General features: G+C 41.8%; 1 protein-coding gene across 3 annotated transcripts in view; it reads right to left on the reverse strand.

Moving 5' to 3' along the window:
• The window catches only part of DGKQ (diacylglycerol kinase theta), a 93,112-nt gene that overhangs the window by 14,562 nt on the left and 66,142 nt on the right, over positions 1 to 12,408 (reverse strand). For all 3 annotated transcript variants that reach the window (XM_066988393.1, XM_013187812.3, XM_048051762.2), the window contains 4 exons: positions 7,527 to 7,678; positions 6,002 to 6,150; positions 4,685 to 4,866; positions 2,708 to 2,808 (listed from right to left, as the gene is read on the reverse strand). In XM_066988393.1, coding sequence (XP_066844494.1) covers positions 2,708 to 2,808; positions 4,685 to 4,866; positions 6,002 to 6,150; positions 7,527 to 7,678 — 584 coding nt within the window. The remainder of the gene's footprint in view (positions 1 to 2,707; positions 2,809 to 4,684; positions 4,867 to 6,001; positions 6,151 to 7,526; positions 7,679 to 12,408) is intronic.

Below are 12,408 nucleotides of genomic sequence, written 5' to 3' on the forward strand. Positions count from 1 at the left end.
CAAAATAAAGAAACCACGTTTCAGGAGACACAAAGCCAAGTGAGCTGATGCAAAAAGCCAGATTCTTCAGAGCTCCTACCACCACTGCATATGCAGGAGGGTAAATTTGGGGAACTCTTTTATTTACAGGTGCTGGATAAGAATTCTATGTGCCAGCAGGCATTTTTAGATGAACTGCAGTTTCCCATGAACATTAATAAACAGCTAGGAAACATCTCTTGAAAGGGAGTTGGCATTCAGAATTGCAGCACAGAGTATGGAAAGCAGATCAAAGAAAACAAGGTGAGCACCTTTCATCTAGTCTTGCAATTTAACAATCCCACCTAAGGGATGCCACCACTGCAAAAGGTAATCATCAGTCTCTGTTTGGGTGATTTTATTAAGGTGATGTTATTGACAGGGAAAGAGCTTTACTAGGCTCACTTTCAACACCCCCAACACAGAAAAAACTAATTTAGACACACCAGCTGTTGCAGCACTTTAAAATCCAGAACTGACAAATCAAACAATCAATACTTTCAAACCTTCTCTCCACCAACAGGAGTTTTGTATCCTCAAAAGACAATTTTAAAATTGCTTGAAATTGTGCAAAACCTTTTCTCTGCTTAATCTTACAGCCATGAGAATGCTTGTCACAGAAACATCCTGCCCATTTTGGATGACACAAAGAAATGTGATCTCCTCCCTAACAGGCAATTCTAAAGACTGTTCCGGGAACCCACAAAAAATGAGGAATGAAGGAGGATGCCCTGATCCTTAGTTTTATACTGTGAAAAAAATAAAATAAAATCACAAAGCCTGGCACTCAGCAATGTAGAAACCAGCAATGCCAAAACATACACTGCTTCTGCCTGCTCTGTGGTGCAAGTTTGGTGTTGACGCACTTATCTCCCTGCAAGGAAGTCATCATTTCACTGTGAGCTGCTAGCCCAAGGTAAGGAGTCCTGAGCCTGTAAAGACACTCTACAGCGTGATGCCAGAAAGCACACAGTTTTCAGGATGTTTACCAGCCTAAGGTCTTAAATCAGAAGAGCACACAAGCCTGTTTTCCTTCAACGGACTCTGCAACATGCAGACTCTGTTGCCACCACCTGAAACTTCCCATTCCGCATGCAACAGCAGCCTGTTCATATGCCAGCTGCTGTTGCATTTGGCATTAAGTAGCCATGCTTCTTAGTTAATTTATTGAAAAAAAATGCTAGTTTGGCTAGCAAGTGTGCACTTGCATATCCTGGGAAAGGGAAAGCCAACAGTTTTAACACGGCACTGAAAGGCACCGATTTCATCAGCACTGTTAGGCTGCACAATCTGCTTGTCCCCTGCAAAACCATGCCTCAGTATCAATTCAGAATTCATATCTCTTTCCCATGTCTTGACTCACAGAAACATATAGCCCTTCAGATTTGAAAAACAAAACAAAACAAAAAAACCTCCCTCTCTTTCCTGCAAAAAAACACTGTGCTTGCACCATAACCACTATGCCTGGAGAAGGTCTGCAAGAATGATACCAAATCATTGCCAATCACACTGCTGATGCTGCACATTATGGGCTGGTAAAGATTTGAGAGATTAAAAGCACATAGGGAAATAAATGTCCAAGCATAACTCTTAAATACTGTGTCAGTAAGAAAAAGACACATCTTTTAAAGTGCTGCAGCCTTGCAAAGTCAGAGTAGTTTATTTTAAAAGAACAATGAGTGTAACTCTGATTTACTTATGTTAACTGCAAAAATAAGTCCAGAACAATTTAATGGACTAAAACAGGCACTGCCATATGCAAACTTACTACCCATGCTGTTTTTAATCCATTGGACTGAAAATAAAAACCAGTGCCTGTTGTCCTAATAGTAATTTACACCACAAACAGTATTTTATTCAATTTTTTAGGAAGTGCATGAGCAACATCTACACTGACAGACAGGCAAGACCTCACTTTATTACACTCATAACTGTCAGAAAATATTCTTAATAGTTGGGATTGCAATACTGTGCAGTTGTAATAGCTTGTTCTGGCAACCAAGGGACAACTTAGAGGACATTTATTCACAAGTGTGGGGGAATAAAGAGCAGTCAAGAACAATTTCTATAAAGAGCTACTCATTAATTAAACAAATGTGTTTTTTCTTTTTCCTCATCAATTTCAGTGATTATGGAAAAAAAAAGAAGTACTATTATTGCATGATCTGCATGCCAGAATGAGGGAGGTTTCTCTTCACACCTTTTTTATCACTCTGTTTCACTTGAGATGCAGAGATTTCTTCCTAAATCATTATTACCAGCATGCAGATGCTAACACACCAGTAAGCAAGGGTGGGAAACGTATGCTGTGTTTAATATTCACGTAGCAGCATTGCCTTCCCTCCCGTTATAAGCTTTGAATAAGAGATATTTCCACTATCTTGAAATTTCACTGAATTTGACATTGACGTTTTTGGCATATAAGTATATTGAATAATAGTGACAGGGCTTACAAAAACTGCTCTGGTGCTCTCTCTTGGAAAAAAAAAAGGAATAGAAAGAAAAAAGAAAAGCCAAACAAATTCTGCATCTAAGAGTTCATGGCTATTTTAATTCCTCCCTGTGTCTGCTTTATCTCAAGCAATATTATTTGTGAATACCTGTAGCAAGATTATCAGCCTTAGTGTAAATTGGAAGTTATATCGTACTACAGTACTTATCCCTCACCTCTGTTTTCCCCCAGGATTACCTGCTATTAAATTTCCCTGGTTCTTCTTCTCTAGCATGATGGAAGTCCAAGCTCAACTCTGCATCAATGCCAAGACCACAGTAATTATTCATCTGTACAATCTGTCAAAAAAAAAACAAAAAAAAAGAAAAAAAGAGTTGTATTATTTGCTCAAGGCTTACGTTTATAAATAAAGAGGTTCCAAAACTTTTCAACAAAAGCAAGAGTTGCAGATGATTCTTCCAAGTCATTTGCATCTTGACAGATTTAGGAAAATATTTTCCAGAAACACTGCACTAAAAATAAAGCTGTACAAAGAATTGTTGATATGTGTAGTTATTAATTCCAAACTTTAAGCAACTTCAAAATTTAATCTTAATTGCTAGAGACAGATATAATAAAGGCAGAAATAAAAGTAAATGCAGAAACAAAGACAACCCAACTTCTCCAAGTGATTCTATGCAATAACTAAAAGACTTGCTAAACGCTAACACCACTACTATTTTTGGCATCAACCAGGAACTTATCATGGTATCATTGGGAAGATCCTTTTCCTTAACTTCATCTTATATTAGATGACCTTGACTTCACCTACTCAACTGCATTTTAAATAGCTCTACATGTGGCAATTTTTTACAGATTTCTACTCTTTCTCCTATTGATTCTTCCTTTGCCTGCCAGCTCATTCCACAGCTTTTCTATCCTAGCCCGTGACTCTCTCACCTTTCATCTTTAAAAATCACATCAGGCACTCAGGGCAAATCTACCCCTGTGCTGTGGGTTAATGTGGCAGGCAGCTCAGCACCACGCAGCCGTGTGCTCAAGCCACGCCCAATAGGACTGGGGAGAGAATCGGAAGAAAACAAGATCCCCTTTTTGTATTTATATTTATTGCTGAGCATGATGCTACATGGTACGAGACATCCTTGTGGTCCATTTGGGCCAGCTGTCCTGGCTGTGTCCCCTCCCAGCTCCTGGTGCACCCCCAGTCTCCTCGCTGGTGGGGCAGCACGAGGACCTGGAAAGGCCTTGGCTCTGTGTAAGCACTGCTCTGCAACAACTAAAAACATCAGTGTGTTATCAGCATCATTCTCATCCTAAACACAGCACCATACCAGCTACTAGGAGGAAAATTAACTTGTTCCCAGCCAAAATCAGGATAACCCACCTCCACCAAGTTAAAAATATCTGGAACCGGAGCAACTTAAATTCTCCCACCGACACAACGTCTATGATTTTCCAGCAACTGGACTAAAATCTTTGACGTGGGCTACCATTATTACAATTTTCTACTTTCTTTTTGTCACCTATTTCCTACCCAATTTCTTGGTTTTGTCTGAAAATAAACAGAACTAGTATCCACACAAAGCTCTGAAGTCACCACCTACAAACAACATTTTTATTTTCCTAAACAGAAATAAGTAAAACAAACCAAGGGCCAGGGTGTTTCACTCCAAAAATATAAAGCAGATGCTGCATATATAGACACACAATAGCAATAAGTTGATAGAAGGATTTAATTTCTGTAGGTTTTTGCAATTTACAGTCACTTTTTGATCTGTAACAGGAAAGATCAAAGTAGCCTCTTTTTATTTTTTTTTAATTTGTTGGTGGGTTTTTTTTTGGTCAACACCCCAGTTTCACTAGTCTTCTGGAAAGTTTTTGGCTTTCTTTGAGAAGTTTTTCTTACTTGAGAAATATATGTCCTCCTAAGCAAAGCAAATAGGCATGCCACTGCTGCATATATCTTTTAATTGATCTTCTCTCAGATACTTTTTGCCAACCTATGAAGAAATGTGCTCTGCAACTAACCAGTCCTACCCAAATTGAAACACCAGATCCGGACGCACGCTATGTTCACTACAGAATAGCTCAGCAAGGCCCAAGCACTAGATAAGAGAGCAATAAAAGATTAAATGGTGCTAGTATCTATCTTCCTCGTCACTCTCAACAGAACAAAAGTTCTTAAGAGTCAAACCTGAACAGTGGCCAGCTCACCTTTGGAGGCTCAGGTTCTGCTACACCGTTCTCCGCACCATCAGCAGGTTCTTCAGCATCCAAAAGGATAGTCCAGCGATCCATAAGAACGTCGTCTGCCTCGTCCACGGAAATCAAAATAGAGTAGGGGTCCTCCCCACTGTAGCCAGCTCCCCAGCGTAAGACTCTCCCTAAGTCGTTACCTGGGTAACAATGAAGAACCCCAAAATATGACTACATTTTGTAAGCTAGCTAAAAGCATCAAAAAGTGTATTAGCCCTGTTCTACAAGATGGGGGAGACCCTGGGCAACCTGACCTAGCGGGTGGCATTCCTGCCCATTGCAGGGCAGTTTGGAACTGGGTAATCTTTAAGGTCCCTTCCAGCACAAGCTGTTCTACAATTCTATGAAATAAGTCATGGAAGTAGTACAATTGGACTGAAAATTTAACAATCATAAAAAACTCATGAAAAAATCTTTTTGTTGTGGTTGCATATGTGCTTTGTGTCACATACAGACATGCTGTCTCATGTGAAAAAAATCATAAAAAACAATGGAAAAACCTGTTATGGAGTTGGGAAGTTGGGCACTCAGACACATCCATAGCCATACCCCTGCTGCTCATTTTTCACTCAAACTGTGACCAACGTTTTGTTGACAAGCTGATACTGCATTTGCTATCCAGCACCTGCCAGAACTGAGTCATAGCATCCTCACCACAAAACCCTGTTGTTTGTCAGATGGATACATGAAGACAAACCTGGATGACAACCAGGCACAAAGCCTCACGTAGAGATCCAGCTGGACTTCCAGCACCATACCAGTCCACAGACTGCAAGCAGACTAGTCAGCAGTGTGCTTGCACTGGGAGTTAGCCTACCCACTGAGACCGGCGATACCTCTGTCATGAACCACCACCAAAAAGGACAATGTCTTAAGAGACAAAATGAAGGAACTATTTACTGAAGAATGTGCATTTACTCATGTGGTAGGCACAACTTCAGGCTGGGTATGAGAGATCAGATCTTTCACCCACTACGTTAGGAAACAAACATTTAAGGAATGTGGTTCAATAGCTGCTAAATTCAACCCCACTTTAGCAGTAAAATAAAAGCTAAATACAGCTCTGAGCTACCTGGGAAGATTAGTCTTTGTTCTGTTCTGTGCCCTCAAGTCCATGTCTCTATGTTCATTATTTAGAGCTTATGCCTAAGAGAGTCGCTCTTACCAGCAATTACTACTTCCAAACACAACAAAACACAAACATGAAGAGTGAGAAGTCTGGGACTTCAGCACGTGCCACACAATCCTGAAGCTAGCGCTTGCCCCGATTCTCACCTGTTCCTAAAGGTAAGATGGCAACAGAGGGCTCTGAGCACACCAGCTTGTGTCTGATCTCCTCCAGGGCACCAAGAACCCAACCCACGGTGCCATCGCCTCCACACACCAGCACTCGGAAAGAAGGGACTTTGGAGAACGTGTGAAACCTCCATTGAGAAACAAAGCAAAGGGGAAAAGAAGCATTACAATGTAATACAGAAAAAGCAAAGTCTCTTCATACGTTAAGATAAGACATTGTTACTGGATTTTTTCCCCTTTCACCATCTGTCTCAGGATCAACTTCAAAAAAGTGAGTGGAAATACAGACACTTTTAGATAGATCTGTTTACAAATAGTGAAAATCACAATCTTTTATCATTTTCTTAGGTGGAGATCAATCGTTAATCACTTCTTTCCTCACCAAAGAGGAAAAGATCTAACTGTTCATGGTTTCCATTTGAACTCTCTAAATCTTTGTAGAAATTTAGGTTTTTTTTTTGTTTTCTAATTAGTCATTTCTATATGGTAAGTGTAGTATTTTGATAGGACTTCTTGTTCATAGCACTATTTCATTCACACTCACCCTTCGTGGCTTTTCATCCTACATACCAAAACATCCTGCAAAGGAATTTTTACTCTCATTTCACAAGGAACAAAAAACAAGTGGAAGCAATTTGCCATAAAGCTGCAGAAATATTTTATGGGTAAAGCAAAATGAGCCAATTATCAAAGTTGCAGCCTCAACGACATTAGAAAGACATTAAAATTACACGGCTCTTACAAAAAAGTTTGTGAAGCTTGTTTTACTTGCTTCCTGCATAAGCTGCATTTCTCCATGAAAGCTTTTGTTTTGAGGGTCTTATCACAACAGTTCTTTGTTAAAGCAGCACTGAAGTAATGAGGCTACTCTGACTAGGCTTCAAACATTGCTTTCAGTTTTATGAAGTTGGTGACAAAATGGTGTTGATAAAATCAAGTAATTGGTTACTGCCTCCCTTACAAGCACGTTATGTTCTGTTCCTTGTATTGAGAAATGTTGCAGCTGTGATCAGGCAGGCCCTGCTAATTCTGCAATTGTGGCCAAGTTTCAAGAGTCAAGATAGAAAATTTTATTATAATTTCCTCTTAGTTTCCATGAAACATTAGAGTAAATAAAAGCAAAAAAATGAGCATTCTTGTAAGGCAAGACACTTCTATTTTGGTCCCCATTTGATTATAAAATCTTTTTATATTTAATGATTATTAGACCTGCGTTATTGTAAAGTACGCATGACTTTCCCAGGATTTGACTCTATTTAACTTGATACTAGCATATACATCAGGAACTACTCTGTTTTCTTTAGAGAACTTGAAAGTTTAAGTCTGTTTAAGTAAGAACCAGCTGGACAGACTGATCCACCACTTTGGTCTCCAGGCACAAAACATAAAAAATTTGTATCTTCATAATAAGAGAATCTAATCCTTCCTTAAAACAAAAAACAAAAACCAAAAACACCCATAACAAAATAACATTGATAAAAATGTTAAAAATACTACAACTTACCCAGGCAGAGGGCCACCATTGGTAAGTTCAAAGACCTGATGTGGATTTAGCAGCTTCCTAAAACTGTACAGCAGATCCCGACCTTTTAAACCACCACTTTTTGGATTCACAAATACAAGAAGAGGCCAGCAGTTCTGTGGTATCTTGGAAGCCTGAATGAAGAAAAGAAAGAAGGATTAGCCAAAACCATGACTAGGCAGGAAAATTACTACTGCATCTCAAAAGTATTTCCTGATATTTCCTTGATGCTTAGTAAAAAAATCTGGACTCAATAAATAAAAAGATTCAACACCCAATCGACAAGGCTAGCTGCTGATTTTGTCTTCCTGGGAGAATGAAGTTTCCTTATCCCACTCCAACTACACAGTCTGCCCTAATGTTAAAAATGAAGTCACTATCAGTAGTCCTTCCTACACATTTCCAGTAAAAAAGTTTGCAAAATCACAGAATGGCCGAGGCTGGAATGGACCTCTGGAGATCATCTAGTCCAACCCCTTGCCGAGCAGGATCACCTAGAGCACATTGCTCATGATGGTATCCAGGCAGGTTTTGAGTATCTCCAGAGAAGGAGACTCCACTGCCTCTCTGGGCAGCCTGTTCCAGTGCTCTGTCACCCTCACAGTAAAGAAGTGCCCCCTCATATTCAGATGGAACTTTCTGTGCCTCAGATTGTGCCCATTGCCTCTTGCCCTGTTGCTGGGCACAACCAAAGAGCCTAGTCCCATCCTCTTGACACTCTCCCTTTAGATATTTATAGACATTGATGAGGTCTCCCCTCAGCCTTCTCTTTCCAGGCTAACCAGGCCCAGCTCTCTCAGCCTGTCCTTGTATGACAGGTGATCCAGTCCTCTGATCATCTTCCTAGCTCTCCTTTGGACTTGCTCCAGTAGCTCCATGTCCCTCTTCTGCTGGGGAGCCCAGAACTGGACACAAGACTCCAGGTGTGGCCTCACCAGGGCTGAGTAGGTGATGGAGCTTTATGATGAAGAATAGTGTGAAGAATAAAGCAATTTTCAGAATCATGTAGGATGAGAAAGGTTTGGTGCCTGTATCATAGGATCCTCATCATGCTGCAGTCACCACTGAAGGGCTCTCAAAGCACAGGAGCACTGTGGGCATCCTGCTGCCCTTCCAGGAGCCACTCTGAGGGAAGTCCCTTCAGGTGGCACACCAGGGATCTCCTGGGACAGCCAACTCACCACAGGGGCACAATCAGCAGAAACATTCCCCCAGACTGGTCTTCAGCTGGACCTTCAACCATCCTGTAACACGATTTGTAAATGACTCTAGACAGACCACAACGCTCTAAGGCACCTTTTATTCATCCTATCACAGGGTTTAGGGTTTTTACTGGGCTGTGAGGCAGGTACAGCTTAAAAAAGTCTGTTGGCCATTTCAACAAGTTTGCTTCGAAACAGAAACGTTTGCCACAGTCCCTAAGTAATGGTAATTTGTATTTACAAATTGGACTGCATTCAGAGAACAGCAATTCATCACGCAGCTGACAGGATGGATTCAGGGAAAAGAACAACTGTGCTAAATATAAGGCAATTTAGACAAGAATGATTCAGGGGGTGGTGAAGCAGCAGCATGACAGCAGCTTACAAACATGCGAAGAGATACCAACAGCTACAGAGGGGAGGAGATCGTGCCTCAGCTGATGGCTGTACATAACCACCAGGGGTGCGAACCAATTCTCAGGACAGAGAAATCAGGATATGTAATCGAGTAACTGGGGAAGCAAACTGGCATCCAATGTTGAGATAACCCACATCACTGTCTATGTGTCAGCTGGCTTAGAAAATAGCTCGGGGTGTCCCAATATCCAAGAGATTTCCTCAAACTGTGCTTTCCTGAAAGGGCTGGGCACTGACCCTCTGTGTTAAGATACCCGCAGCTGCATAAAAATCTCTCCTCTGTGTCACTGCCTGCCTGAGAAATATCCTCTTTCATCAGCCATGACTGGTAAGCACAAAACACACCAGGAGAAGGTGAGCAGGTAAGAAGGCTGACGGAGGAGAAATATGTATCTCCTCTTGCCCCTTCCTTCCTCCTGGTTTAGATTCAGCTAAGCGGAGACATCCGGTTTGAATATGCTTATGTTTACTCCAAAAAATTAAGTCAAACAAGGATATTTTTGCTGACAGCAAGCCAGAAGAGCCCCAACAGTTTCTAGCTGCTGGTGGAACAGAAACTTGCAAGACAAAGGTGGCACTGCTGACCATGCAAGGACAGACAACCCTTAACCATGCTAGGACAAAAAGAGCAGACAACCTCAGGAGAAAGCTCTCCTGAGGAACCACCCTCATGCCACACTGTGGAGGCTGCTAAGCCAAAACGCCCCCTGCCTCCACATTCAGGCTTCACTGGAAGAGGGGAAGCACTTCCTCAAGTGTGTGCAACGTACAAAAAGGGTGATATGTTCATTTCTGTTACGTACATGGGAAGGATATTTGTAGCCAGCAGTGGAAGCCTAAGCAAAACAATGCATGCCACTGTCACCAAAAGGAAATACTTCTTGAATTGTAAGGTCAGCAGCTCAAGGATCCACACATCCCAAAGAGAGGGGCGGACTTCCTCCCCTCAAGCCATCACAGCCATTAATAAAAAGAGCAAGCAAAGCTCTGGCTTTTCAGTACAGCCCTCCTTGTTACTCCATCAGCTATCGCACTGTCATCTGCCACATCCCGTTATGAATACTCCTTTTAAAATCCTGCCAGCAACGAAAGGTGGAGCAGTGCTGAAAGGAAACATTGCTTCCCACTGGATAACTGTTCCCTTCCTACGCTCCTTTTTCCAGCTTCTGCTCTGCCCTGCATTACCACCTGACCACTTCCCATCTCTTCCTCTTCAAAGCTTCTTTTTTACTACTTAAATTTGATCTCCAGTCATTTTAACTTTCTGAACAATACAGGCTATCTGAGACCTCAGGCTTGGTCCAATGCCCAGGTACTTGTGGGATTTTATAAAACAAGGAGGCTGGGGGGAGAAGGTGAATGAAAAAAACAGGAAAAAAAATCAGCTCTGCAGCTCAAAGTAAATAAAAACTTTAACAATAAAAGAACGAGAGAAAAGAAACCAGCCCAAAGCTTACGCCGAACAAATACCCTACTAGAATGCAGACAAGAGTGTTTGATTACCTTCTCTTTCTTAGGAAATCAATTCTTTAAAAAATATTGGTTGTAGACATTTAAAGTGACACTTTAATCACATGTTTATATTACTCGCTTTTACAGACAAGTTCTACATATTGGTTCTAAACCCAAGCAACTAAAATAATTCACAAAGAACTTCAGGGAACCACGCTGATTTTTGAGACATGGTAAATCTCAAGACAGTCAAAAGCACAGCTGTGTTTTGCGAAGTGTGTAAGATCTTACCCAATCAAGTATATGTTGTTGCAAATATGTATTTACAGTTTCCACAAAACTGCCATCTAAATTTCCAAGTTGCCAAGTGTCAATACCGTACAAAAAATAAAAGAAAGTGAAACATTCACCCTAAGTGCTACTAAGAGTCTCAACCAGCTGCAAAGGATGCCTGGAATTAAAAAAATATCTGCACGTAGTGTAAACTGAATAGTCCTACCACTAAAAAACCATCTTTGCTCAAGTATGTTCTAATGTAAATCCCTTAATTATAATCATTTAGGACTGAAAGAACCCATGTAGACTAAACAAAGTATCCTAGAAAGGACAGAAGTCCTCTCAAGTGTGCTTACCCGTACATTTAACTTGCTTCTCACCACTCGTGGTTAAAAGAGTAAGAAGCAAAAACCCCTGAAAGGACCAGTCTCTAAGAAAACAATCACTTCTTGGTAGGGTTAAAAATTCCAGGAGAACAAGCTTCCAGGCTGCTCTGGTGCTGTCTAAAAGGCTCGGGCCCCTCTGCTAGATGGCTGCAGGACAGCACTCTGATGCTGCAGAGTTTTTCCTGGTCCCTTAAAGCCCTGCAGGGACACTCTGAGAAGGGGAGGTGTGACTCACCGCCCGAGGACTCCCTGCCCCCTTTGGTCTTGACTTCCACACTCAGCTGGAGAAGAGAGGTCTGCAGAGGGGCTTTGTGTTGGCTGGAGTTCAGGAAGGAATTTACTGCGTGTTTCTCAGAGCCAGCTAACGGAGGATGTGTGATTTAGGCACTCTGACAGTCACTGTGCATTGCTTAATTTGTCAGGATTATCTCAACGTGGCTGCAGGCTGGGGCAGGATATTTATTGCTCACGCTAATCCCCCCTCTGTTGTGCGCACTGTGTAATCACATCTAATGACAACAGAGAACAAGGCGTTCTGTGCCACGGGCCCGCCTGCAAGACAATTACGGCGTATCTTCCAGGGTGGTGAGCTGTTTCCAGGAACGATGGAAATCTCTAAGCAACACGTAAATTTAACATTTACAAGCAGGCTGTCTGCAGCATCTCCCATGTGCAAGGGCTTGTGACTCTCCCGTACAAGACTCCCCCGGACATAAAGGAGGCACTGCACCCGATGAAGAATGACGTGCAAGGTCTGTCAAAGCAGCTGGAGAGGCAGCTCTGTCCACACAGCAGGACCTCCAGGAATCATTTCTTGACTTTTGGGGGAACTGGGGAGGTAGCAGAAAGGTGGAAAGTAACCTTTCATGGTGTTTTGGCTAAGATGGTGATTAAACTATCATGCTTTTAAGCAGACATATGCCTGTGAAGAATTAGTACAAATGACTGAAATGGAAGGTTCCACCCACTTGGGTAACTCCGAAATTTCTTTCTAATTCTTTCAAGGAACTCAAATATGGGTATTATGTTTTGTGAGATCAATAGAAATGAACCCTCTCCCTCCTCCCCCAACTAGGTTTCCTCCCCCCCACGCTAGGTTTTCATCAGAGCACGTTCCACTGGTAAGGGGGA

The sequence above is a fragment of the Anser cygnoides genome, chromosome Z (assembly GCF_040182565.1).
Source record: "Anser cygnoides isolate HZ-2024a breed goose chromosome Z, Taihu_goose_T2T_genome, whole genome shotgun sequence".
NCBI classification, from domain to species: domain Eukaryota; kingdom Metazoa; phylum Chordata; class Aves; order Anseriformes; family Anatidae; genus Anser; species Anser cygnoides.